The sequence below is a fragment of the Dermochelys coriacea genome, chromosome 4, assembly GCF_009764565.3.
Source record: "Dermochelys coriacea isolate rDerCor1 chromosome 4, rDerCor1.pri.v4, whole genome shotgun sequence".
Taxonomy (NCBI): Eukaryota; Metazoa; Chordata; order Testudines; family Dermochelyidae; genus Dermochelys; species Dermochelys coriacea.
In genome coordinates, this window is record NC_050071.1 from 80478345 (window position 1) to 80505306 (window position 26962).

A 26962-nucleotide genomic window follows, 5' to 3' on the forward strand; every position below is an offset into this window, starting at 1 on the left:
GCTGTACAGTGCCTAGTACAATAGGGCCCCAACTGAAGAGAGGATTGACAATACTGATCTTACCACAACTTTCATCTTCCCAAGAGTGAGTCAGAAGCTTTCCTTTGTATAGTGTCCAACAGGTAGGCAATGGTGCTTCGTTATTTGACCCGTTGCCTGTCTAGAGACTTAAACTGCCGACAACCCCTCATCTTAAAACCCCATAATGGATGCCCGGGGATGTGTGGATGCACCCCAGTACAATAAACTATTAGTATAACTCTTACTTTGGGTCAGATTTGGTCACCCTTATTCACCTCGAGTATAGTCTTACTTATTTTATAATCCTATTGAATTCAATAGGTCTTCTCAGAATGAGTCTCTTCTCAGCTGGAGTAAGGATGGCAGAATTTCATCTCCTGAATATTGTATTCAATTTTGATCTCCTCAGCCTGAAAAGAAAGCAGGTGAAATGGAAAAGATCTCAAAAAGATCATTAAAAGAAGGAGCATATTTTTTGTGCTGTTGGTGGGACGCATAGGTGCTGGAACTGGGGATGCTGTTGCACCCCCGGGCTTCAAGTGGTGTCCATAATATACAGGTTTTACTGTTTGATTCAATGGCTCTCTGCATTGGCCACTGTACAAATTGTTCCAGCACCCCTGGTGGGACATATACAGTTTGAGCCCGAATCAAAGCTTCAGTCAGCTTTGGACCATGCCCTATATGAGAAGATTAAAAAGAATGGCATTTTTTAGTCTGGCAAGGTATGCAGTAGTAGGAGATATGAAAGAAGTATGATGGTGTTTTGATTATTGTGTCCTTTCATCATGTTATAGGTCAGAAAATGGAATGCAACATTTTAAAATGACTGAAGTGAAATATTTTTATACCATGTATTGTCCACATGTATAATTCATTTGCCTCGGGAAATTAAGGCAAGTGGTTTAGAAAGCTACAAGAAATGGTTGGACATATTTCTGAACAAGAATACCATTTGCTATTCTAATTATATAAAAATGTTATAAGAGGTGTTGACCCTAATACTTCAGGCCATAGTTCATCACGTGCGAAGATTGAGAGAGAATTTTTCACACTGTGATTTAGCACTATGGGAGTTTTAATCATTCATCCAGAACACCAGGTGCGATCTGCAGGTGAAGATAGTTGACTAGAGTAGATAAAACAATGATCTACTCTGGCATGGCAACTCATACTGTATGTTCTTGTAAAACGAATATTTTCAGATAATCATTCAGCTTGGGATTCTATAAATTAACCCATTTATGTCTCAATCCCATCTCCTTGGGTATAGCCAAAACTGATCCTGGATCCAAGAATGCAGGATTGGGTCTTTGGTAGGTATTTGATGGTAACCCCAAATTGAATGGGTATCTTTAGATAGGACTAAAAAGAATATATCAGTGTTGCCATACCAGCACAGAAATTGCATTTCTCCTTTATTAAAAATAAGTCATTAGCTTGGTCAGATGATTCAAAAGATTACAGTAGACTGTAATATCTAGTGGTTCAAACACCAAATCAAGATTTAAGTTGTCATAGCAAATTGAAAAATGGACATATGTCAGCCAGTACCTTGTCCATTTCCTTCAGTATATGCAAAACATTTCAACATTATACACACACAGAATCCCGTGCATAGCAGGTGCAGACTGAGAGATATAGCAGGGTGTTGGTAAAAAGACTGATGAAAACCCAAAAAACTCTGCATGTATGCCAAGAGATATGATGTCCCCAGGAAATTAAAAACTGAACGCAATTATATAGATGGCATGTGCTTGCTCTGTACTCATGAGCCAGAGATGCCAGGTTCTTTTATGAAATCTTTGATCTGCAAAAATACTGTGGAGAAAGTTTTTAAATGAGCAGCAGTATCTGACTTAGCCATTTTAATGTCATTTTGAGGCTAGATGATTTACTAGCTGAATGTCTTTTTGTAAATATTGTACTAAGAAAATTCTTTTCTGTTCCATTAATTGGGACAAAGCTATTTGGTAGACCGTAAATATTAACATATGGGAAAAGTATTACTTGAAGATGAGGGCAAATGTTTCTGTAATATGTTCTAAAACTGGTTTAATTCTATTAGGTTTAAAAGTTTAATCTGATTTGTCAAGAAAACTGTTCATGTGTCAAATTAGAGACACTCTGTTCCCTTGAGCTTTTGTATTGTATTTATTATTTCATGTGAGCTTAATATAAGGCATAGTAAAAGGAGAATAGTCAGTGCATTCAGGTAACTGGGATGCAGCTCATGCAACAAAAAATAAAGGAAAATGAAACTATCTTAGAGTTTGATGAACAAGGGGTCACTTAAAGTTGCTGGAAAACTTGTTAACACAATAACCATTACAGATAATTTTATGGTGTGAGAGCTGAGCAGATACAGTAACTGACAACCTCAACCTCTGCCTCTGCACTTTGTTTTTCAGAGGTTTTTGCTGAGGAAAAAAATACTCAGTCTTCTTGAGAAAAATATATATTTTATTTTTGAAGATGTTCATAATATGACAGGATGAAAATGTCATGCAATAATGAGAAAGTGCTGTAGTAGAAAGTACTTCTAAAAAATGAAGTACAGCAAGAACCCTGACCAGAAGCCTTACAAAGCCAAGAGCAAGTTTTCTTTTCCTTGACCTGGCTTTGTTGACAGACAACATAAGACTTCAATATGAAGTGCCCTTCTGAACTCAGAAAAAATGCATGTATTGTAGTTCAAGTGTTATCTACAGTTTTCTCGATGAATGTTGTGCGTCATAATTGGAATAGCGCAGAAAGATTTTTAAAGCTGGCTAGATTAGGCATATTTACCAGATTGTAGTCTTCCTTCTGACTCCTCTCTGGCTATGTCTACACTACAGGCTATGTCAGCATAACTTATGTCGCTGAGGGGTGTGAATAAACAACCCCCCTGAATGACATAAATTACACCGACATAAGCACTCATGTGCACGGCGCTATGTTGGTGGGAGAGTTTCTCCCGAAGACAGCTTCTACCACTCGTGGAGGTTTTATTATGCCAATAGCAGAGCTCTCTCCCGTCAGCATAGAGCATCTTCACCAGATGTATTGGTACAGCTGCACTGCTGCAGCGCTGACTGTATAGACATGGCTTCTCTCTGACAACTTTCCTTCTGTTCCTCCATTCTATAGATTTACCTTATGTAAGCGGGGGAATGGTCCTGCAATTGTGGGGAACTTGCCTGGCTTATCTGCTACCCTGGTGGAATTGGCTAGCAAAAGGATCTGAGTCATCACTCCCACTCTCTTTACCCAGAAGCCTACCTGACCTTGAGGACTCCCCTTCCTCCCTCCCATGTGGCAGAATCCTCGTAACCCCAACAAGGCTAGGCCCAGGATTCCTGGGGGATTTGACCTCCCACTCCAGATACTTTCCTGACTCACTGATCACTACATATAGTTCAAAGCAAATACACAATTATTAAACAGCAACTAATAATAAAATGAGAAAAAAAAACTGGAAAGGCTAAAGGGAACAACAAGTAACCCTGCTTTGGGGGGATGGGCACACCACAAACGGCAGTCCCTGGAACTCAGCGAAACTTCACAGTCTGTTTCTCACACGTCGCAGGCCTTCTTCAGTGGCCTAGCTGCACTGCAGTGATACCGCAGATCAGACACTTGATCTGGTAGTGGCCATACACCTTCAGATTCTAGGCTGTCCTGTTGGGGATATAATCCCCCTCCAAGTCTGGCCCGCAAGACCTCTTGTCTCATAGGGTCTCCTTGTGCTGGGCTCCCTGCCCAGTGTCCCCCCCACTCTCTTCCCAGCTGCACACTGCACTCGGCTCTGGGTTGCCCCAGCCCCACTCTGCCTCAGGACTGCTGCTGTTCTGCCTCCAGCTCAGCTCTGCTCTCTGGGCTGCTGCTCTGGTCTTGGCTGCTGCGGCTCTCCTCTCTGGGCTGTTTCTTTGACCTCTCTGGAACTGGCTGCTGTTCTACTCTTCTTGAGCTCAGGCAGCTCCAGCATACATGGAGAACAGGACCACATGCTCCTGACTCTCTCATTGGCCTGCCCGCCCTGTCAGTCAGGCTAACCAGGAGCATTGGCCTCTCCCCATTGACCCTGGGGACTGTAAGTCTCAGGATCTTGATTTCTCATAGGCCTTTCTGCTTTCCTTTGGTCCTGGGATAGGGCCAACTAAAAACCTGCACTAAGTTTCAGTAAGGGGCCAACAGTCCTTTACACTTACATAAGCCAGTGATTAAATAATTTTTTAAAAGCCTTGATCCTGCAAGATGCTGAGCTCTTCCTGTAAAGGGCTGAAGGCAATCAACTCAAATTGACTTAATTGAGGCCATTAAAGATAGCATGCGTTTTACCTTTAAATTCAATATGTGCAGGATCAGGCTATTGGAGCTCTCGGCATTTCACAGGAGCTAAATGTCGTATGCAAAATATGACTATCGTGTCCACTGTATCTTCATAGTTCATGATGATGGTATAATTGCCATAAAGGTATTCCAACAATTTGGTGCTATTAACCAGCTTGTATTTTCTAGCCTTCTCATTCTTAGCCTGGAGAGGCAGTAGATAACCCAGAAAACTGCCTTTTGAAGTTGTATTGAATTGATTGATTCTGTGTGAAGCAGGTCAGTAGTTTCTAACACTACAGTGTAGATTAAATCTTTGAGGATTTTCAGCTTTGTATAGTCATGAAAAGCATTAAACACAAGGCTTTTGTTTTTATTTTGCAAAAATACTGCAGAAGCTTGAAGACTTTTTAAAAAAACAAATTGATCTTATCTTCGATGGTTAATACTGAATATCGATTTTCTCATGGCACAATTTAGAGATTCCAAGAATAAAAAAATCTTTAGATATCCTGAAATATATGGCTAAAAAAGAGATGTTTTCATATGAAGTCTACATGCTGATATGGAATATCCTAAAATAACTGTTTATTGATAACTTAAAGCAGCAATATTGTGTTTTAAAAAAAAAACATGTTAATTTATGGTCTGAGATCTGAGCAGATATAGTAACTGGCAACTTCTGCACCTTATCAATGATTATTGCTGAGGAGAGGGGGGGAAATACTTATTTCTGAAGATGTTCATAATATGACAGGGTGAAAATGTTTAGAAAACTATTTTTAAATAAAAGGGTCATTTAATATTCAGCAGTCTGGGGAGAAAAGTATTTGATCACAAAATATAGATGGGTGTGTTTCATATAAAAGGATTTAAAACATAACCTGCATTTAGGGTTGCCAGTTTTGGTTGGACTTATTCCTGGAGATTTAATCACATGACATAATCTTTAATTCCTGGAGTACATGCACCTGCACATATCAGTATCCCTAGAATGAATGAACAGTATTATTGTACCTATATTTATCAACTGATATTTGTGCTAGGAAAAACAAACATCTTGACATGAAAAAGGAGGTATGAAGTATATTTGAAATTGCCCTAAAGGTAAAAGGGAATTTGCTTAAATGAAATAAAAATTAGCTCTGTATTTAGTATATATGTATTCCATTTAATTTAGCACTTTATCTTGAAATTCCTAAATTGAGGTTCACATAGGTCAAGAAATGTGAGAGTCTTCTAGAGAACTTCAAACTAGATAGGATGATAAAACACCTTTCATTTAAAGAATTTGAATTACTGTTTAGTAGTAAATTAAATACTTGCTGAGAATCATTTTAAGAGGGACAATTAATGAGTTTGTTTGAAATGAAATATGTTTAAAAATGTAATAGGTGAACTGATCTAAAGCAACCTTCATTTTGTAAAACGGAGTGATAATACAGTTTGATATTGCTTTGTGATATGCACTGTACATTATCATTTTAATCCTTTGTCACAAAGGGAATGGCTGTTACCATCACTCTTTGTAAAATAATTGTGTGGTACTTTAAATACTATAAACGGAGAAGGTCTCCAAGGAAAGAGAGATCTCATAGCCTTCCCCCTGAAGACAGAGGAAATAACCTTAACACACAACACATTATATAAGAAACAGCAGCTCCTCAGCTTATGGGGCATTGTCCACTATTTGACTCCTCAGACCTAGGTTTTGTTTAAATATAGTATTTATACACATTTTTAAATAGTTGCCAAAAACTAACATAATAATTTTTATTTAAAATGGCAATGGAAATGTTTAATATTTTTAAACAATCTTTTGCTGTATTAGAAAATCAAATGCCTGAGCTTTGTGTATGAGACCCAGTAAGTGAAATGGAGTACTCAGTATAAACTGAATGAAACTGGAAATATAGTAAGAAAACATCACTAACTAACTATCAGAAATATATTAGATTTTTAAAATCTATTTTTATTTTTATCTTTACAGTATCATTTCAAGATATGAGGACAAGAAAAATGATTTCTGATTTATATTTGCAATGTGAATTTAAATTTGCAATATTACAGTTCTTATCCAGGAATAGGCACACTGAAATGCAGAACCAGGGAGAACTTCTTCCCAATGCCTGTGTTGTGCTTAGTTTCAGTAGCTTGTCATAAAATACTAGGTTTGGGTTCTCACTAAAGGGCAATTTTCTAAACATATAAACAGCAACAAAAACCATGGAAATTAAGCATTTACATTTCAGAAACAGACATTGAAACAGCAGATCCATTGGGTAGGAAAAACATGAACTGGTGTATCTTTCTCAAAAGAAGAAAAAACAAATAGCAGATGATTTCCTTGTGCTGAAAGCCAGAAATATTTTATTTCAGGGTTTCTAGCTGAATTTGGCAATGAATTTGGCAGTTTGAGCTTGTTTTTGGTGCATTCATTTGCGCACAGCAGATTAGATGTATACTGTAACTTCCATTATTGTTAACGGGTTTCTTGGCTAATCTATCAGGCATGCTGCTGAAAAATTAAACTATTGTGTCTCAGGAACAACACAGAACTTTGTTTCACATACTATTGAACTGTATTTTTTTATAAATAGGATCTTTGTTTCTGTGTCAGAAAGACATGGAGAACTCTCAGGAATTAGATGACCACTGATGTATTATTTTAATATATATCTTTTTATCTTCTTAAAGGTGGACATAAATTAAATGTAGAGAAGAGTTTTCAAGTAAGCTGGGCTGATGTGCATATAGAAGGAATGAAGTATGGATGTGAAAGAACGTAGGCCTTATTGCTCCCTGACAAAGAGCAGAAGAGACAAAGAACGACGTTACACAAATTCTTCAGCAGAAAATGAGGAGTGCAGAGTGCCTACGCAGAAGTCATACAGTTCAAGTGAAACCCTGAAAGCTTTTGATCATGATTCCTCCAGGTTGTTGTATGGAAACCGGGTAAAGGACTTAGTCCACAGGGAAGCAGATGAGTATACCAGGCAAGGTAGGTAAAGTGTTCTAATACTAACAGTATGCACAATTTGGTTAGTGTGTCAGTGAGGCATTTCATCTCTGAGTGGAGTATGTTGTCATGATAGGTTTTATAAATAGTAATAATACTCAACATGTATGTAGTACGTTTAGTATATAGCTCATTATTATCCTTGCTTTAAATATAGTGAAAAAGAGCACAGACAAATTAAGTAAACTACCTGAAGTCAAGCAGCCAGCCAGTGACAAAGTTGCGAACAGAACTCGGGTGTCCTGAATCCTTGTCCAATGTTAAGATTATTAGACCACAGCTCTATTTCATCCGATTATCACCTTACTCAATGTTGTGTCCATATAATGTGCCTAAAGTTCTGCAATAGATACAAGGTAATAAATAATAAATAAATAAAACCTCTGTCCTAAGGGACTAAACCACATCATTATGTTTTGTGCAGAAGTATAATAATGCAATGATGTCTTTCTCCTCTAGGTTACCAGGGCAGTAAAAACTGTGTGTTGTACTGTTTTACAGTTTTTGCATGGCCAGGGTGAAATTAGTTCATAGTTAAGGTCTATTTCTTGGATGGGTATCCAGAACAGAAAAACTACTAGCACTAATTTACACCATTGTTGGCTTTTTAACAAGGTCAAGGTCTGAAAAGACATGAGGATTAAACCTAAGGATGGTTCTCTCCAGTTTGATTAGATGTGAATTAGTTGGGCAGCATATGGAAGCTTCCACTGTCACTCTACATATACCCTGGATACAGAATTTTAGTTTCCCAGGCTCTCATTCATGCACTTTTAATTAGTGCTCCATTAATTTAATTAAGAAAAAAATGATGAAAAGTATACAGTGCTGAAATCCCATTACCTGAAAAGAAAAGACCTGGAGCTGACACGAATTCTGTGCAAAAAGTCCTGTCCTGTGTGTTTGTTTTTTTGTGTGAGGGGGCTTTCATGGGTAGAAAAGGAAATTTTCTCTACAGTAAAGAATTCTCTGGTTTTACTTGTATGATTTTGATAAATTTCAGGACTTTTTTTTTTATTATTTAAATCTGGCTGAGGTTTTTTCTCTTTGTCCTCCTCTATGCCAAGTGGAAGCCAGTGGCTATGGTAGGACTCAGAAAGTGAACATGGTTACCACCAGAATCATAGGAAAAATATGAATGAGACCTTAGAATTAAAGCTCCCAGGAAAAAAAATCTGCCAAAATTTCCAAAGGGGGGGGAGAAATCTGTTCCTAAATTTATCTTTTTCTAATGAAAAACAAAAAACTGATTTTTCTTATTCAAGTGGTTGTTCATGTCTGTTAAATGCTAGGTGTGTGTGCACAATTGCTGGAGATTTCCCCCATTGGTATATATAGGGTCATGCTAGCACCCTCTGGAGCAGTGTGTGTATGCGCTGGTATGGGGGGCACCATGGCCCTGCGACCTCTGTTCTTTCTTATTGCTCCTGACGATTGCTGGAATGATTCTTCTTGCTGTGGCAAGGTTTTCTTTCCCAGTGATTGGACTTCCTCTGTCATATTCTGTATAGATAGACTCATAGATATTAAGGTCAGAAGGGACCATTATGATCATCTAGTCTGACCTCCTGCACGACGCAGGCAACAGAATCTCACCCACCCACTCCTGCAATAAACCTCCCACCTATGTTAGAGCTATTGAAGTCCTTAAAACATGGTTTAAAGACTTCAAGGTGCAGAGAATCCTCTAGCAAGTGACCTGTGCCCCATGCTGCAGAAGAAGGTGGAAAAACCCCCAAGGACCTCTTCCAATCTGCCCTGGAGGAAAATTCCTTCCTGACCCCAAATATGGCAATCAGCTGAATGCTGAGCCTGTGGGCAAGATTCACCAGCCAAATACCCAGGAAAGAATTCTCTGTAGTAACTCAGATCCCATCCCATCTAATATCCCATCACAGGCCATTGGGCCTATTTACCATGAACAGTTAAAGATCAATTAATTGCCAAAATCCCATTATCCCATCATACCATCTCCTCCATAAACTTATCAAGTTTAATCTTGAAGCCAGATAGGTCTTTTGCCCCCACTGCTTCCCTTGGAAGGCTGTTCCAGAACTTCACTCCTCTGATGGTTAGAAACCTAGGTCTAATTTCAAATCTAAACTTTCTGATGGCACAGTTTATATCCATTTGTTCTTGTGTCCACATTGGTACTGAGCTTAAATAATTCCTCTCCCTCCCTGGTATTTATCCCTCTGATATATTTATAGAGAGCAATCATATCTCTCCTCAACCTTCTTTTGGTTAGGCTAAACAAGCTAAGCTCCTTGAGTCTCCTTTCATAAGACAGGTTTTCCATTCCTCAGATCATCCTAGTAGTCCTTCTCTGTACCTGTTCCAGTTTGATTTCATCCCTCTTAAACATGGGAGACCAGAACTGCACACAGTATTCCAGGTGAGGTCTCACCAGTGCCTTGTATAATGGTACTAACACCTCCTTATCTCTACTGGAAATACCTCGCCTGATGCATCCCAAGACCGCCTTAGCTTTTTTCACGGCCATATCACATTGGTGGCTCATAGTCATCCTGTTGTCAACCAATAGTCCAAGGTCCTTCTCCTCCTCCATTAATTCTAATTGATGCATCCCCTGCTTATAACTAATTGTTATTAATCCCTAAATGCATGACCTTACGCTTCTCACTATTAAATTTCATCCTATTATTATTACTCCAGTTTACAAGGTCATCCAGATCCTCCTGTATGATATCTCGGTCCTTCTCTAAATTGGCAATACCTCCTAGCTTTGTGTCATCTGGAAACTTTATTAGCACATTCCCACTTTTTGTCCCAAGATCAGTAATAAAAAGATTAAATAAGATTGGTCCCCAAACCGATCCCTGAGGAACTCCACTGGTAACCTCCCTCCAGCCTGACAGTCCACCTTTCAGTATGACCAATATAGTCTCCCCTTTATCCAATTCCAGTGATACTTGCCTGTTGCCCATTCCCAGCTTCTGGCAAACAGAGGCTAGGGACACCATCCCTCCCCATCCGCCATGAACTTATCTAGTTCTTTTTTTTGAAACCTGTTATAGTCTTGACCTTCATAACATCCTCTGTCAGGGAGTTCCACAGGTTGATTGTGCGTCATGTGAAGAAATACTTTCTTTTGTTTGTTTTAAACCTGCTGCCTATGAATTTCTTTTGGTGACCTCTAGTTCTTGTGTTATGAGAAGGAATAAATAACACTTCCTTATTTACTTTCTCCATACCAGTCATGATTTTATAGACCTGTATCATGTCCCCCCTTAGTTGTCTCTTTTCCAAGCTGAAAAGTCCCAGTCTTATTAATCTCTACTCATATGGAAGCTGTTCCATACCCATAATTTTTTTGCCCTTTTCTGAACCTTTTCCAATTCCAATATATCTTTTTTGAAATGGAGTGACCACATGTGCATGCAGTATTTAAGAAGTGGGCATACCATGTGTGACCTGGGGTCCCGGGGTAGCCCTCACTGGAAATGCCAAGGGCAGGATAGGCTGCAAAAGGGAGAGCAGGCACTCCCAAAACTTGTGATTAACACAGAAGTTAAACTCTTCAGCCAGTCACAACTATGCTTCTGATCCCCCTACACTGGTTATCAATTAGCAAAAAAAAGGAAATCACACAGCCCCCTTCATTGCATTCCAGTTCTTTGGCTACCAGTCAGCACCTAGGTGCAGTAAGGAGGAATTATTTAAAAATTCTTCTCACTCTACAGAATGTTCTTCTGAACCCCAAAGGGCCACCCACATTGCCAGGTCAATATTAGGTTGGATCTTACCCAAAATACCATGCTTCCAGCCAATTCTTTAGCATCTAAAACTAAAGGTTCATCGTAAAGAAAAAAGAACAAAAAGAGAGTTGTTAAATGGTAAAGCAATCATACATACAGAGACTATCAAAGTCCATATATCAAGTTCTTAGCAATATTGGTGAGTTTGGTGTCTTAAAAGTCCCTTTGGAACACAGTCATAGCTTGGATGGGTCATTCAGTCTTTTGTTCAGAGCTTCAGTTTGTAGAAAAGTCATTCCAGAGGTAAGAAGTGGGATTGAAGACAAATTGGAGAAGATGCAGTTGCCTTTTGTGGTCTTTTGCCATGTGGCTTGTACCTCCTTTGTTCCAAACACAAGCTTCCCAGTACGTGTCATGGAAAGGCCTTAAAGTTCTATCCATAGGCATGTCCCTACAAGCTTGCTGACTCATAAGGAGTAGTCCTTGGCTCCTTTCAGTGGGTTCATTGTACAGTAGATTTCCCTTGATGGGCCATCAGGCAGGCCTACTGCTGATGCCAATCTCTCTCGGGTTTGGAAATACAGATATGCCATACATATCTATAACTCATAATACAAAGGTGATACAAACATAAACAACATTATCAGACTTGGCAAATTATAATATTTTTGCAGATACCTCACACAGCATAGCTGATCAGATTTCTTGACATTTTATAATATTGGTGTCAACAATATCATAGTGTCCCACGTATTCCATACAGTGTCATACCATGGATTTATATAGCGGCAATATGATATTTTCTGTCTCCACCTGAACCTCACCTCCCCACACCTGATGGCATGATTGCTGCACGGCTGACCCCTGAAGAGCAGGCCTGCTCGGAACAGGTTCAACAAGTCTTGCTAGGTAGTAAAAAGTTTTCCACCAGGGCTACCTTTCTGGCCAAGTGGAAACTGCTCACTTGTTGGGTATCCGAATAGACGCTCTCTCCATCTCAGCCTTCTCTGCAGTCTATCTTGGACTATCTGCTCCACCTAAACATCAAGGTCTGGCGCTCTCATCTATTAAGGTTCACTTAGCAGCCATCTCAGCCTTCCACCCTCCAGTGCATGGCAGATCAGTGTTCTCCCACAAGATGATGGTCAGGTTTCTTAAGGGGCTGGAAAGACTCCTCAGGTTTGCGACTCGATCTCCTTCCACCATTTGCTCCCCCATCTCCCACCCCGGGACTTAAAACTATCCCTGTTGAAGCTCACTGGGCCTCCCTTTGAGCCATTAGCATCGTGCCCCTTACTGCTTCTCTCTTGGAAGATCACCTTCCCAGTGGTGATCACCTCGGCCAGAAGGGTCTCTGAGAGAAAAGCCCTCACATCAGAACCCCTTTACACGGTGTTCTTCAAGGACACAGTATAGCTGTGCCCCAATCTGGCCTATCTACCAAAGGTGGTCTTGCTTTTCCTCAACAGCCAGGACATTTTTCTTCCTGTCTCCTTTCCAAAACCTCACAAGACCTCTAAGGAACGTCAGTTTCATGCATTGGATGTTAGGCGGGCTCTCACCTTTTATGTTGAGAGAACTAAGCCCTTCTGCAAGTCAGCGCGACTCTTTGTAGCAGTAGTGGAAAGTATGAGAGCTACCTGTGTCATCCCAAAGAATCTTGTCCTGGATAACTGCCTGTATCTGAGCTTGCTACAAGCAGGCGAAGGTTCCGCCTCTGGCCTTCATGACCACTCATTCCATGAGAGCCCAGGCTTCATCATCAGCGTTCCTCGCACAGGTACCAATCAAGATATCTACAGAGCCGCTACATGGTCGTAGGTTCATACCTTCACGTTGCACTACACCATCACCCAAGAGGCCCAGGACGATATCAGTTTCAGGAGAGCAGTGTTGCAGTCAGCATGTGCATGAACTCTGAACACACCTCTGGGGATACTGCTTGTGAGTCACCTCGCATGGATAGACATGAGCAAGCATTTGAAGAGGAAAAAATGGTTACTCATCTTTTGTAACTGTTGTTCTTTGAGATGTGGTGTTCATGTCCATTCCATGGCCCTCACTACTTCCCCTCTGTTGGAGTTACTGGCAAGAAGGAACTGAAAGAGTCTGGGGCTGGTGGCGCACTTTACACCAGAGCATACGTGCATGACTCCAGAGGGCACTGGAGCCAGCCCTATGGATATCACTGAGGAAAAAATCTCCAGCAACTGTGCATGTGGGGCTCACACATACCTAGCATGGAATAGACATGAGGAACACATCTTGAACAACAGTTACAAAAGCTTAGTAACTGGTGTTTTTTGTTGGGTTTTTTTGAGAATCTAAAAAAAACTGGAAAAACTGGAAAATTATGAAATAAAAATGTTCTACAATTTAAAAAAAAAAAAGCACTATTTTTTCTTGAGAAGGTTTTGGAATACAATTTTCTGCCAGCTCTACTTATGTCAAAGTACATGTAACAGGTAATTATCAATCCCATAGTCTGACTCTCTCCTGTTGCTTTTTTTTTTACAGTAGGATAAACGTATGAAGTATCTACATTAGTGCATTAGTTATTTTCTGTAAAGTGTTCAAATCTCAAGTCATTGTGAGTTTAGTTTATTTTTTATGACCATAATTTTCAGCCCATCACTTTTATTTGGGTTGAGTTAAGAGGAGTAACCCTTTCTTTGGAGTGTACTTCAGACACTCTCCTGATAATAAGTAGAAGTTAAAAACCCAAGCTGGTGCATTGGTGTATTTAAAAAAAAATTTACCTGTCTGCCAGATGGTTGATGGTGCCAGACTGCAAATCTCAGTGATGATTGAACCAAGTGATATTCTAAACAAAATGAGCTCTCTATCGTGCTTGTAGCTGTTTCCAACGTTTCACACTGACTCAACAGACATTCTAGGCTTCAGGGTGGTGATTGAGGTTATTCGATGTGTTGGTGGCTGTGTTGATTTGAGTGTGGGTTGTGTTGGGCTGGGAGAGTTTTGTGGATTTGTGCAGGTGTTGAATGAGGAGCATGTGCTTCAATGAGGGGCTGTTATGTGTGTAGTTGATTTGTGTGTAGGGGGGGTTGTGCTGGGACAGTATTGTTGATTTGCGTGCATGGCAGCTGAGCCAAGTAATCCACTGTCTGTGCAGTCTACCTCATGTAACAATGAAAATGTGTTGCATGCAAATTAACTGTAGAGTCAGGGTGGTGATTTGTTGAGCTACCTCTGGTATCAGAATAGCTTAGGACCGTTGGTATGGCATAGACACATGCCTTACTGTAGCTGTACACCTCACAAGTGTAATTTGTAAACTGAAAATGGCTGAGATCTTAAAATCTGGAGATAAGACTGTGAAATCCAATGAGGATTCATCCTGGTGATATTCTGAACTAAAAGAGCCTTCTTCCAGGCTTGTAGCTATTTCCATTGCTCCACACTGACTCAACAGACCTAATAGACTTCAGAGTGACATTCCTGGAACCTTATTATATAGATACTTTAAAAGAATTCTGGCCTTGTTAACTAAATGTGCACATGGATTGTTGTCTGAACAGAGAATTGTCTTTTTAAAAAATAAATAAAATAGCAGTGAAATATCCAAGTTGTACATTGAGCCCAGTTACACAAATGCACTCATGTTGCAGCTTATGTTGTATTTTTCTTCATCTCCTTCACAACAGTGCTACAGTACTGCAGCCAACATTTATTGCCAAATATAGGGTACGTTTGGCAGCTGTAAGACTGAGATGCCACACTCTGGAATGTGTTGTGTTTTAGTAATGACATTTGGGCCTGTTTGGCTTTCTGTTCTGTCTTTTAAGTCTTTTTTTTGTATGGCTTGTTGGCTTCCTCTAATGCTTACTGTATTAGCAGCTGTGGGAACTACCTGTAGGTTTGATGGGGTCAAGTTAATGATGGCTTGTTTTGCATTCTTAGATAGTTTCCCTTTGAGTCATCCTTGACCTAAGAGAATTTGTTTCTCCTGGTCTTGCAGAGTAATGTGTGGTTTAAAAAAAAAAATCCCAGGTCATTCCAAAGCTTTATAAATATAAAAAAGATTATTTCCAATATATATTTTTGTTTTCTCTTTAGAAATACCTATTGTTTACAGAGCTACATATCAATGGTCCTAATTTAAACCTCTAGTTTTCTAAGTGAATGGGGAGTAAAATCTACAAAAAATAAAATAAAGTAAAAGCAGTGGTACACCTTCTTCCTACCCTGCCCAAACATATCCCCTCCTCCTCATGCCAGGGGCTGGGGAAATGGGTGTCTGTCTGCTGTACACCAGCAGCGAATTCCCTGCAAAAGGAGTTTCTCTTAAGTGTATATTTTAACGACAAGGGAATTGTGACAAAGGGTTCCTGATTCAGCCCTCTGTCACCGCCAGCTCCCATTTCGAGGAATAAATTAGAGCTGGCTGGAGGTAACCTGGACCTAATTGGGGAAGTAGAGACAGCTGTTGCCTAATTAGCCTGGGGCTGTATAAAGCCCTCAGAGGAAGGAAGCTGGGCTGGAGACGGGGAGCAGAAAGGAAGTGAAAAGGCAGGGAGAGGAAACAGGGAGGTAGCTCGTCCCTCCTGCCTGCAGATGGTGAAATATGGTGAAATGGTGATGGGAACAAGTCTGTGAATAAACTGCACCAGTGGCTACTAACTCCAGGGTCTCAGAGTGACTTTGTGAACCTAGCAGAGGCACAAGCCAAGCCCTTGGAATATAAAAATATCTGAAAGCTTATCTGAACTTCAGAAAAGCACACTTAGACTCCCTTAGGGAACTGATTGGCCGGATCCCCTGAGAAGCTAATATGAGGGGGCAAGGAGTCCAGGAGAGCTGGCTATATTTTAAAGAATGTTTTGTTCCTGTTCCTTATTGTACAGGAACAAAACATCCCGAAGTGCAGAAAGAATAGCAAATATGGCAGGCAGTCAACTTGACAGTGAAATCTTCGGTGAGCTTAAACTCAAAAAGGAAGCTTACAAGAAGTGGAAATTTGGACAGATGAATAGGGAGGAGTATAAAATATTGCTAGAGCATGCAGGGGTGTAATCAGGAAGGCCAAGGCACAATTGGAGTTGCAGATAGCAAGGATGTGAAGGGTAACAAAAAGGGTTTCTACAGGTATGTTAGCAACAAAAAGATGGTTAGGGAAAGTGTGGGACCCTTACTGAATGGGAGAGGCAACATAGTGATGCATGATATGGAAAAAGTTGAAGTACTCAATGCTGTTTTTGCCTTGGTCTTCCCAGACAAGGTCAGCTCCCAGACTGCTGCACTAGGCAGCCCAGTATGGAGGGGAGGTGAGCAGCCCTCAGTGGTGATGGTGATGATGCACAGGTTAAGGACTATTTAGAAAAGCTGGACGTGCACACGTCTATGGGTCCAGATCTACTGCATCAAAGGGTGCTGAGGGAGTTGACTGATGTGATTGCAGAGTTATTGGCCATTATCTTTGAAAATTTGTGGCAATCGGAGGAGGTCCCGAATGATTGGAAAAAGGCAAATATAGTGCCCACATTTTTAAAAGGGAAGAAAGAGAACCCTGGGAATTACAGACTGGTCAGCCTCACTTCAGTCCCCAGCAAAATCATGGAGCAGATCCTCTGGGAATCCATTTTGAAGCACTTGGAGGAGAGGAAGGTGATCAGGAACAGTCAACATGGATTCACCAAGGGCAAGTCATTGCCTTCTATGATAAGGTAACTGACTCTGTGGATTTGGGGAAAGCGGTGGATGTGATATATCTTGACTTTAGCAAAGCTTTTGGTATGGTCTCCAACAGTAATCTTGCCAGCAAGTTAAAAAAGTATGCATTGGATGAATGGACTATAAGGTGGTTAGAAAGGTGGATAGATTGTCGGGCTCACTGGGTAGTGATCAATGGCTCGATGTCTAGCTGGCAGCCAGTATCAAGTGGAATGCCCCAGGGGTCGGTCCTGGGGCCGGTTTTGTTCAACATCTTTATCAATAATCTGCATGATGGGATTAATTGCACTCTCAGCAAATTTGCAGATGACACTAAGTTTGGGGGAGAGGTAAATATGCTGGAGGGTAGGGATAGGGTCCAGAGTAACCTAGACAAATTGGAGGATTGGGCCAAAAGAAATCAGATGAGGTTCAACAAGGACAAGTGCAGAGTCTTGCACTTAGGAAGGAAGAATCCCATGCACCGCTACAGGCTGGGAACCGACTGGCTAAGCAGCAGTTCTGCAGAAAAGGACCTGGGAATTACAGTGGATGAGAAGCTGGATATGAGTCAGCAGTGTGCCCTCGTTACCAAGAAGGCCAACGGCATATTGGGCTGTATTAGTAGGAGCATTGCCAGCAGATTGAGGAAGTGATTATTCCCCTCTATTCGGCACTGATGAGGCCATACCTGGAGTATTGCATCCAGTTTTGGTCCCCCCACTACAGACGGGATGTGGACAAATTTGAGAGAGTCCAGTGGAGGGCAGCGAAAATGATTAGGGGGCTGGGGCACATGATTTATGAGGAGAGGCTTAAGGAACTGATTTAGTTGGGGATTAGGTCCTGCTTTGAGCAGGGGGTTGGACTTGATGACCTCCTGAGATCCCTTCCAACCCTAATATCCTATGATTCTATGAACTGGGATTATTTAATCTGCAAAACAGAAGAGTGAGGGGGGATTTGGTAGCAGCCTTCAACTACCTGAAGGGGGTTCCAAAAAGGATAGAGCTCGGCTGTTCTCAGTGGTGGCAGATGACAGAACAAGGAGTAATGGTCTCAAATTGCAGTGGAGAAGGTCTAGGTTGATATTAGAGAAAACTATTTCACTAAGTGGGTGGTGAAGCACTGAGATGTGTTACCTAGGGAATGTAGGTGGCGGAATCTCCATCCTTAGAGGTTTTCAAGGATGATTGACAAAGTCTTCGCTTTGACAAAGCCTTGGCTGGGATGATGTAGTTGGTGTTGGTCCTGCTTTGAGCAGGGGATTGGACTAGATGACTTATCAAGGTCTCTTCCAACCCTAATATTTTACGATTCTGTGATCATGTATGGATTTTTAGGAAGGTGTGATTTAGGCAACTGCTTCTTGTGTATTTTGCTCAGTTTAGTGACTAAAGGAAGATACAGATTCTTGTTCAAGTGTATTTTGATGTCAGAGTACAAGGTTTTGGTTTTCAATTGTTAAATGAGTTAGAAAATGAAAAATGATCTGTTTTATAACTGTAATAGCTTCATTGTGGAGATATAACTGACAATTAACTGAAGACACTTTTAATATTTTTTTTAAAAGTCTGATATTTTCCTCAAAGAACAGCCTCCAGCATCCAGTTGAGGTAAACGAGCCCAAGCCTAATTGTACTGAGGTTAGTGGGGCCTATTTTTTAAAATTTTATATAGTCAGTTTTGTATTGCATTTTTCAATAAATAGCTAGTCTTTGTCAACCTAATTTTTGATACTGGATGACATAATTTTCAGGCAAATGTTCACCATCTAAAAGGAGGATATGTATTTTGATGCCTTGTAGTTTTGGAGAGGGAGAGGACATTTTTATTTTTTAATGATAATTTTAACGAAAGGTGGAAGATATTTAAAGATGTGAATAACAAAAATTCTGCTACTGCTAAGTCCCTAGTTATGCACACAAGTAGTCCAGTTGAACTCAGTGGGACTGTTCACGTGCTTAAAGTTCGGCCCATGGTTTAATACCTTCCTCGATCAGGGACTAAAGCAGAATGAGCAGAACTCAAATTTGAAGTTCTTACACAAAGGGAAATAATTCGTGAAGTTTGTCTGGTAGATAATAAAGAACAGTCATTCAACGAAAGACAAGTGCACTCCCCTAATAATAGAAAATTTCCAACTGATGTTAGTGAGAGCAGGATTGTGCCCTAATACTCATATAAAAATAACTTACTAAACTATATCTGAGCAAAGAATTAAAACAAAGCAGCCATCTTTAAATATCTGAAAATATTCCAAAACCGGTTGGAAAAAAGAGTTGAATACAGTTTTTAGCACAAGGGGTGTAACTGTTTTTTTTTTTTTTTTAAATCAAGATTTTTTTTTTAAATAATCCTGTTTGTTTGTTTGTTTACGTGTGTGTGTGTGTATGTGTATGTGTATGTGTATGTATATATATATAAAATAAATTTTAAAAAATAGTAAGAATGACTATATCTAATAGTGCAATAAGAAAATATAGTTGGAAGAGCGGTAATGAGTCAAACACATGAGAAGCAAAAAAAATGTGAAAGTGCTTTGTACAGATATGCTAAGCTATTAAGAAACATACAGTGGAAACACTGTACTTTATATAATGACATTAAGTAAATTTATTAAAAGAAAATGGAGATTCATGATTTCCAGTATCTAATCATTTGAGAGTGCAATCCATACTACTGTAGCTACTTGTACAGATAAAACTTCATTAAAGGCAAATCTTTGCAAGGTCTGAAGGACTAAGTCCTTGTCAAATATTTTAGTTTTGTTTTCTGAAAAGAAACATAGTTGCAGTTATAACTCTGAAATTAAATTTCAATTACTTGAATATTTTGTGACAGTTTCACAGTATACCTTAAGAATGTCTGATACTTTTGGATTTTTCTTTAAATTGTGGTTGTTCCCTTTCAAACTGTCATATTGTTGTATGCCAAAGTGCTGATCCTGTAATCTGATCCACAAGGGAAGACCTTTACACCTGTGTAGAATCCCCCTGAAGTCGAAGGATTTCTTTACAGGGACTGAGGGCTGCTTCTACAAATCAGATTTTGGATTGAAATATGAATTTGCACTATGTAATTTCCATATTTTATCTGAAGTGCTCCAATCTCAAAAGCAGAGGTAGAGGAGTCTTCTTCCACTGTAGAGCCTTGGTGAGGCAGTGTGTAGGTTGTGCAAGACTTTTATTTTTGAAAGTTTGATTTGAAATGTGATTTAGCCTGCATATGGTCTTTGTTGCTGGCAGTAGGAATGAATTTGCAACATTCACTAAACATTACAGTTCACTATCTGTCTCTGGCTTTCAACCCAGATTCCCTCCTCCCTTCCCCCGCTTCAGTTTTGTGATTGCAAATACCTGCGAGTATATTAGTGCCATTTATTGCATGAGGGTACTTAAACAACTAAATTACATTAACTGCACCAATAAATATTTGCAGGTGAAGAAAGAGGTGCTGGACTTTGAAAGTCAGATCTTTTTTCCTTGGCAATGCTGTAGATTAGAAATATGGGATGGCATCAAGCAAAACTGTATGTGGTGGTTTGTGCACTGCCTGCTATATCATAGCGAATGTTATCATTCCTCACCTGTGTGAATGCAATTCTCTGATCTCCCCATTCTCTGAATCCACCCACCTTGCAAAGAAAGGAACTGAAAAGTACTGTTTGCTTGGATCATTTATTGATATTTTTTTTAAGAATGTGAACACTTGTGAGGCAGATGTATTGTTTTGAAAGACTGCAGACATTAATCACAATTCAAGTCCTAATTAACGTGACTTAAAGTTTATTACTTTTAAATATTAGCTTCTCAGATTGATTCATTTAGAGAGCAAAATGATTAATCTTTTTCAGTCACCATAAATGTCAACTGCAGGATTAAATGATTTAGATGGTCATGTTTATTCAACCTTAAACTCCTGTATTTAAACCCACAGGTTAAATAGCTCTTTCTTACCATTGTTCTATGTATGAATCATCCCCCCCATCCCCACCCCCCTGCTGCTTTTCCAAATCCTGTCTTATTGATGGTTGACTAATTTGGCCATAGAGTAGGCAAGTGGTTCTTTCTGGAACCGAGCCAATGTGTTTTGTAGGTTAGCTACCAGAAAGTCAGTTGTATGTGGCTTAGTGCTGTCCTTCTGAAATGGAGCCAAGTAATCCTTTTCCACCTTGGTCTAGCTTCCTAGAATTTGTGCCAGCTTTAAACATGTATATAGTGTACCTTGCCACCATGCCAATCTCAGTTCCATTTAATAAACCTCATTGTGTTTCTGCCTGATTCATGTTTGTTAAACGCCGGAGCAGGATTCTCTGCAGTATCCGCATTAGATTTGAAAGGATACCTCAGTATCACCAGTACTTTCTGGATATTTCAGTGGTCTTGAGCAATCATCTACCCTTCTGCCAGAGTTTTCTCTTCTATAAAATAAGGATAATAATACTTACAATACCCCTGTGAGGTAGGTAAGGATTAATTAGTTTGTAAAGTACTTTGAAGATAAAAACACTAAGTGCTAAGTAATATTATCATGTTATTCTGTATTAGTAACTTTTTAAGTGACCATAAGAAAGTAATTGGTTTTCAGCTTGCAGATGATAAAAATCAGTTGATTTTTGAAGTTACAGTATTCTGTTAGTATTAGAGTGTTGCTAAGACTTTTATTTGATTCACTAAACATTACAGTTCACTATCTGTCTCTGCTATTACAATGTACAGCTATTGCTAACCCTCATTCACTCAGCCGCATACATACTTTCTCTAAGGCAACAAGCTAGTTGAAATTAGCTTATGTGTGATGACCTATAGAAGATCTATGGATCTCCTGTCTCTGCAGCCATATAGGGTAACAGTGATTCTTTGGGGGGACATCAAATCTTTCTTTATTGGCTGGAGAATGCCTGATTAGGCATTTTGTGCAGCGTAGGTCTACAGGCAAGAATCCCAGACTTCAACTGGCCCTATTGTAGTATAAGATAGTGAGGAGCTTGATCATAAAGGCAGGGACTTCGCTGAATATGGACAGGGAATCTCCACAAAGACTTCCTGCCTGACTCAAGGTGAAGTACTGTAGAGTAGAACCACCACTCTTGCTATTATGGTCTTGTCTGGTTGACAGGTCCTTGGTGTATAGACAGGAAGAGGTGCATATCTCTTTAATTAACGTTCATTCATTCTTAGTAATGTTGAAGCCAATGGACAGAATACATAGTTATCCAAGGTTTACCTCAAGAGTGAGACATGGAATATGAGTAAGGGACATAGGCTTCCCTTCATTCTGTGGTAGCGAAGGGGGCGGGGCAGTTCAAAAGGCCTAGGATAGAGAGCTTTACCTACTGACTAGCACATGGGACTGGGAGTCAGGTTTCTAGTTCCAGCTACTTCATTGTAAATTCTAATGAGTTTATTGGATTAAAGGTGCAATAATATTACTTATTTTATTAAAACCTCAGAAAGAGATAGTGGAGTGAAGCCAACAGAGCATGTCTTTCCCAACCCCCAGGCCATGGAAACTTCTCCATGCTGGCTTCATGGAATTGAGGTTCCACAGGCCTGGCTGCTGTACATGGCCTCTTCTCACTAAACATGGTGGCAAATGCAAAGTAAGTAATGGTCTCAAGTTGCAGTGGGGGAGCTTTAGGTTGGATATTAGAAAAAACTTTTTCACTAGGAGGGTGGTAAAGCACTGGAATGCATTTCCTAGGGAGGTGGTTGAATCTCCTTCCTTTGAGGTTTTTAAGGTCAGGCTTGACAAAGCCCTGGCTGGGATTATTTAATTGGGGATTGGTCCTGCTTTGAGCAGGGGGTTGGACTAGATGAGCTCTTGATGTCCCTTCCAAACCTGATATTCTATGATTCTCTGGGCTTTCACCTCTTCTGCTGCATCACTTGTTCATACTCTTCCAGCTTCACATCCCTCCCACTGCCTTCTGCTTACCCATAACCCTGCACAATCACCTCATGCATGTGCACATGCATGCAGGCACACCTTAGATAAAGCAAACATGGCATGGGTTGGTAGGAGGGAAAAAGGTTAGGCTAGTGAGCGAGTTCATTTGACATTTGTCATTGCTGAAAAGTGATGAATCACTAGGATGAATCAGTGAAGAGCTTCCAAGATGTAAATTTAAACTTAATGAATTAAAAGGTGCCAAATTGAATGAAGTTCCAAGACAGATATATTTGCTGAAATTAGAATGAAAGTTGTAAACATATAATTGGAAAATACATAATGTAATAATTGGTCGTGGGCGGGAGGTGGGTTTCAAATGAAGATCACATTTGGGAAGATTAAAAGAAATCAGAAATCAAGAAATTGTCAAGCTCAGAAATCTCATATAGTCCCATCTCTGGCCTTACGTACAGAGTTCAGTTAGGTGAACTCTCTCCAGAGCTGTTTTTGCAATATTTTGGCGGTCCTCATGAGTTCTCCCATAGAAATAAAAAGAGAACACATTTGTGCTGGTAAGGGATCATCTGCAAGTGTGTGTGTGTGTGTGTGTGTGTGTGTGTGTGTGTGTGTGTAATATATGCAGAACATTAAGAGGAACAAATTTTGCCCTTTGTCTAAGAAGTCTGGTGCCATCAACCTGCACACAGTTGTTTGTTTGGTATGGTTTGAGTGACCATTTTTAAACAGATGTCTGGCAATTCACAGCTCAATCAGACTATGGCTATTGGTTCACAGAAGGAAACCTAGTTAATGATTTATTACTTTATGAATGATGGCACTGCACTTTGCCTGCTTGGAAAAATAATTTAGTCTAGCAATATATGGAAAGCAGAAGAAGATAGACTGTTCTCTGTTTTGGTTCAAGAGGAGGGTAGCCAAGTCTCTGCCCTTCATTTCTGCTAATGGGGTTTGGGAGAGGGAAAGATTGTAAGAGACTTTTTAGGAAGAAAATGAGAAAGGAAAGATTGTAATGGAAGAGATAGAGACTTTGTAGAAATGAGAAGAGATTGAGGGCAGCGGGGAATGAGAAGAGGAAGTAAAGTGTGAGGTAAAATGGGGTGAACACAGTGGAAAGAGAGAGAGGATGAAAGGGAAAGATTGAGACCTTGGGGAAGAGTGAGGAGGAGGAAGGATATGATTAGCAAGGAGAGAGATACAGGAAAAAACATAAGAGAAATCAAGACACAGGAGAAGGCGGAAGAGAAACGTGATTTAGAAAAAAGGGTATGTTTCACAAAGGACTAGGAGGAGAAAACCAGAATGAAGGAACACACATATGTATAATACTAAATCAGAGAAATGATGTATAAACATAGGTATAGCCTATTATTTAGTTGTTAGTCGTCTTCAACAAGAGACAACAAGGTTTCTTGACCAGTGGCAAGCAACACTGCAGGTGTAGCTTTGCAAAGTCCTATCATTCAGTAAACATGTTGTGGAAGCTACATGACAAAAGGGGCAGGTATCATCCTATTGTTCAGTCTGTCCTTTCTCTCCCCTGTAGGTAATATTGCCTATGCTTAATGCTCTGAACTCCAAAGATAAACATTGCATACTCATCTTTCAGATTCTAGACAAGAGCTCAGTAAGCTCTGCTTAGGTCTTTTTTTTTCTTCTTGTTTCTGCCTTTTGGCCTTTTCTGTCTTGCTCCTGTTTCTGCTCCTTGCCCCTTTCTGTTCCTGTAGTTTCTCAGATGTGACTCTTAGCCCTGCTTCAGCCTGGACACCAAATATTTGAAACGACCTTTGCAGATGGGGTGTCTCACAGTTCCCACCCATATCTTGCAACTACATAAGAATCCCGTGGATTCTGATGCTGTCCATCCTGAGAAATTGGCCAGGATTGACAATGAGGAAAGGAGACATACAGTTCCCCATTTCAGAGGCAGGTCACTCAGGACTCTCTGTAAACTGAGTCTGTCTGGCCCTGCTTCGCAGGAGCCAAAAAGACTATATCATACCATAATACTTCCTTCAGTGATTTTCATCCATCTGATGTCCTGACAGTCGGATGGCACACAGCATGATTATCCTTTTACTATGAAGAATCTGTTCTTGTCCTTGTTTTGCACATAGTTTTAATTTAGCTGTCATGACTTTAGGAATACCCAAAATGTTCAACATATGCTAACCATTTTCCAGATAATACAGCTGTTTCATCATCACAATCAGAGTAGCCTGCTGATCGCATAGAATTCCACCCTCTGTAGGTTTGACAGACTCTGAACAAAGAATGGCTTTGCAGTGTTTCAAAAGGGCAGTGTCACTCTGTATCTGGCTCCTGCTAAGTAGAGTTTTATGAAAAATCTGTGTAGTATCTACAGTATCTTCAGGAGACCTATTCAGGATGACACACAGGTGATGAGCTGTGACTTAATTTTTTTGTGCCCATTACACATTTGAGCATGAATACAAAAATTAAAAATAACTGGGCTGAATCTGAATTAATTCAAATAATCCCTCATCTGGCAACTGGGGAAAGTGATGGTTGCAAGAGCAGTTTGAAATGACTGATATTGCAGTGCATTTCAGGGACAACCATAATAAACATTTTATTATAAGGACATAGGTATACCTGGGGATTTACTAACAAATAAAAAGACATTTCTTCCATGATGAGCTTACTATCTACATTAGCTAAAAATATATTTAAAAAATTGATGGCTGGCAGAAGGAAAAAAGTGTGGGAAAGGGGGAAAATAGAGTAACATATGGAATATTATTTTTAGAGAAAAGGGTGGTGTTTTTCACTCAAAGCAGTTCATGTTTTGTTTCTCAGTTATGTTATAACTCTTTTTTTTATTTTTAAAAAATTAATTTAAATATCTTCGTGTGGTGGATTATCAATGTGCATTCATGGAGAGAGTGGTGTTCTTGAAAAGATTTGGATGAAGCAAAGGTAGTTGCATAATAGCCAGCATGGAAGAAGGCAAGATGATCAGAATGGAAGGATGTAAAGGGCAAAATTAGGATACTGGGACACTTCATGATACTGTCATGAAGTGAAGGGCTCATGAGAAGCAGGAAGATGAAATCAGAAATGCAGGCACGAGTAGAGTTGTGTGGAGTTTTGAGTATGAACCAAAGCAAGGTTTGATTTTTACCCGATCTTGGATCTGCCTGTTTCACACTCTGTCCCATTCTGCCACAGATCAGTGAAGGTATAAAAAGTAGCGCTCTTGATTTAAAAGAGGAGGAACTTCTGGCTGAACATTCTCCTTGAGGACTCCTTAGCTTTGGCGTTCACTCCCTCCCTTGGTTCAAAATATCCTAAATTTTCCAACTTTAAAGGCGCACTGAAAAAACTTATATTTTACTGAGTTTCCTGAGCAGGGAAGAGTTGTCTGGGAAGAGTGAGGTTGTCTTTGCTTTTTAATGTATTTTGCTGCAATTGGTAGCTAGCTATTTCTGGAATATGGTGGAGTTTGCCTTTTAGTTTGCCTTTTCGTTAAGAGTTGTCATTTTAAGTAAATGTCTAAGTACAAATAAAGAGATGTTAGCCAGAGCAAAGATTGATAATCAAGGAGGCATGAGACCTCTCTGTCTGTGGGTTTTTTGTTTTGTTTTTGTGTTGTTTTTTGTACAGCGATCACCTGCTCTTTGTACAATCAGCATGTGTGATTTGAGGTTAACATGGCTGTGGATGTTTCGGGATATCTCCTATAGACCAGGCTTGATGTATACTTGTTACACAGTGGGTTGCCATTTTAAAAAAGCCAACATTTACTAATAGTATCTGAAATACTGCTGTTATTCCCCTATACATAGGACTTGTCTACACAAAGTATTTGTATGGATTTAACTATATTGGCTTAAAAACATGCAGAAATAAGCTATACCTATATAAGCGTATTTGTACTGATATAACTGTGCATCCCGTAGCCCTCTGTGCACTTCTTTAACTACATCATTTTCTAGAGAAATACAATTAAAGTGGTACACAAACTGTATGTAGACTGACCCTTATAATAGAAATAATAATAGTATCTCAGATATCAGGGAACTACACAAAAATGAGGAGCTTAGTGAAACAGAAATTAAAAGGTACAATACCAAAAGTTTCAGAGTAGCAGCCGTGTTAGTCTGTATTCGCAAGTAAAATCCCTGCAAGCTGCGTGGAAACTTTTTAAAGACACCATAATAGAGGCTCAACTTAAATGTATACTTCAAATTAAAAAACATAATAAAAGAACCAAAGAAGAACCACCATGGTTAAACAACAAACTAAAAGAAGCAGTGAGAGGCAAAAAGGCATCCTTTAAAAA

At 39.8% G+C, this 26962-nt stretch overlaps 1 protein-coding gene across 2 annotated transcripts in view; it reads left to right on the plus strand.

Moving 5' to 3' along the window:
• Positions 1-26962, plus strand: part of TENM3 (teneurin transmembrane protein 3) — a 2178135-nt gene that overhangs the window by 1681979 nt on the left and 469194 nt on the right. For both annotated transcript variants that reach the window (XM_043513542.1, XM_043513543.1), the window contains one exon: positions 7033-7336. In XM_043513542.1, coding sequence (XP_043369477.1) covers positions 7105-7336 — 232 coding nt within the window. In that variant the 5' untranslated portion in view covers positions 7033-7104. The remainder of the gene's footprint in view (positions 1-7032; positions 7337-26962) is intronic.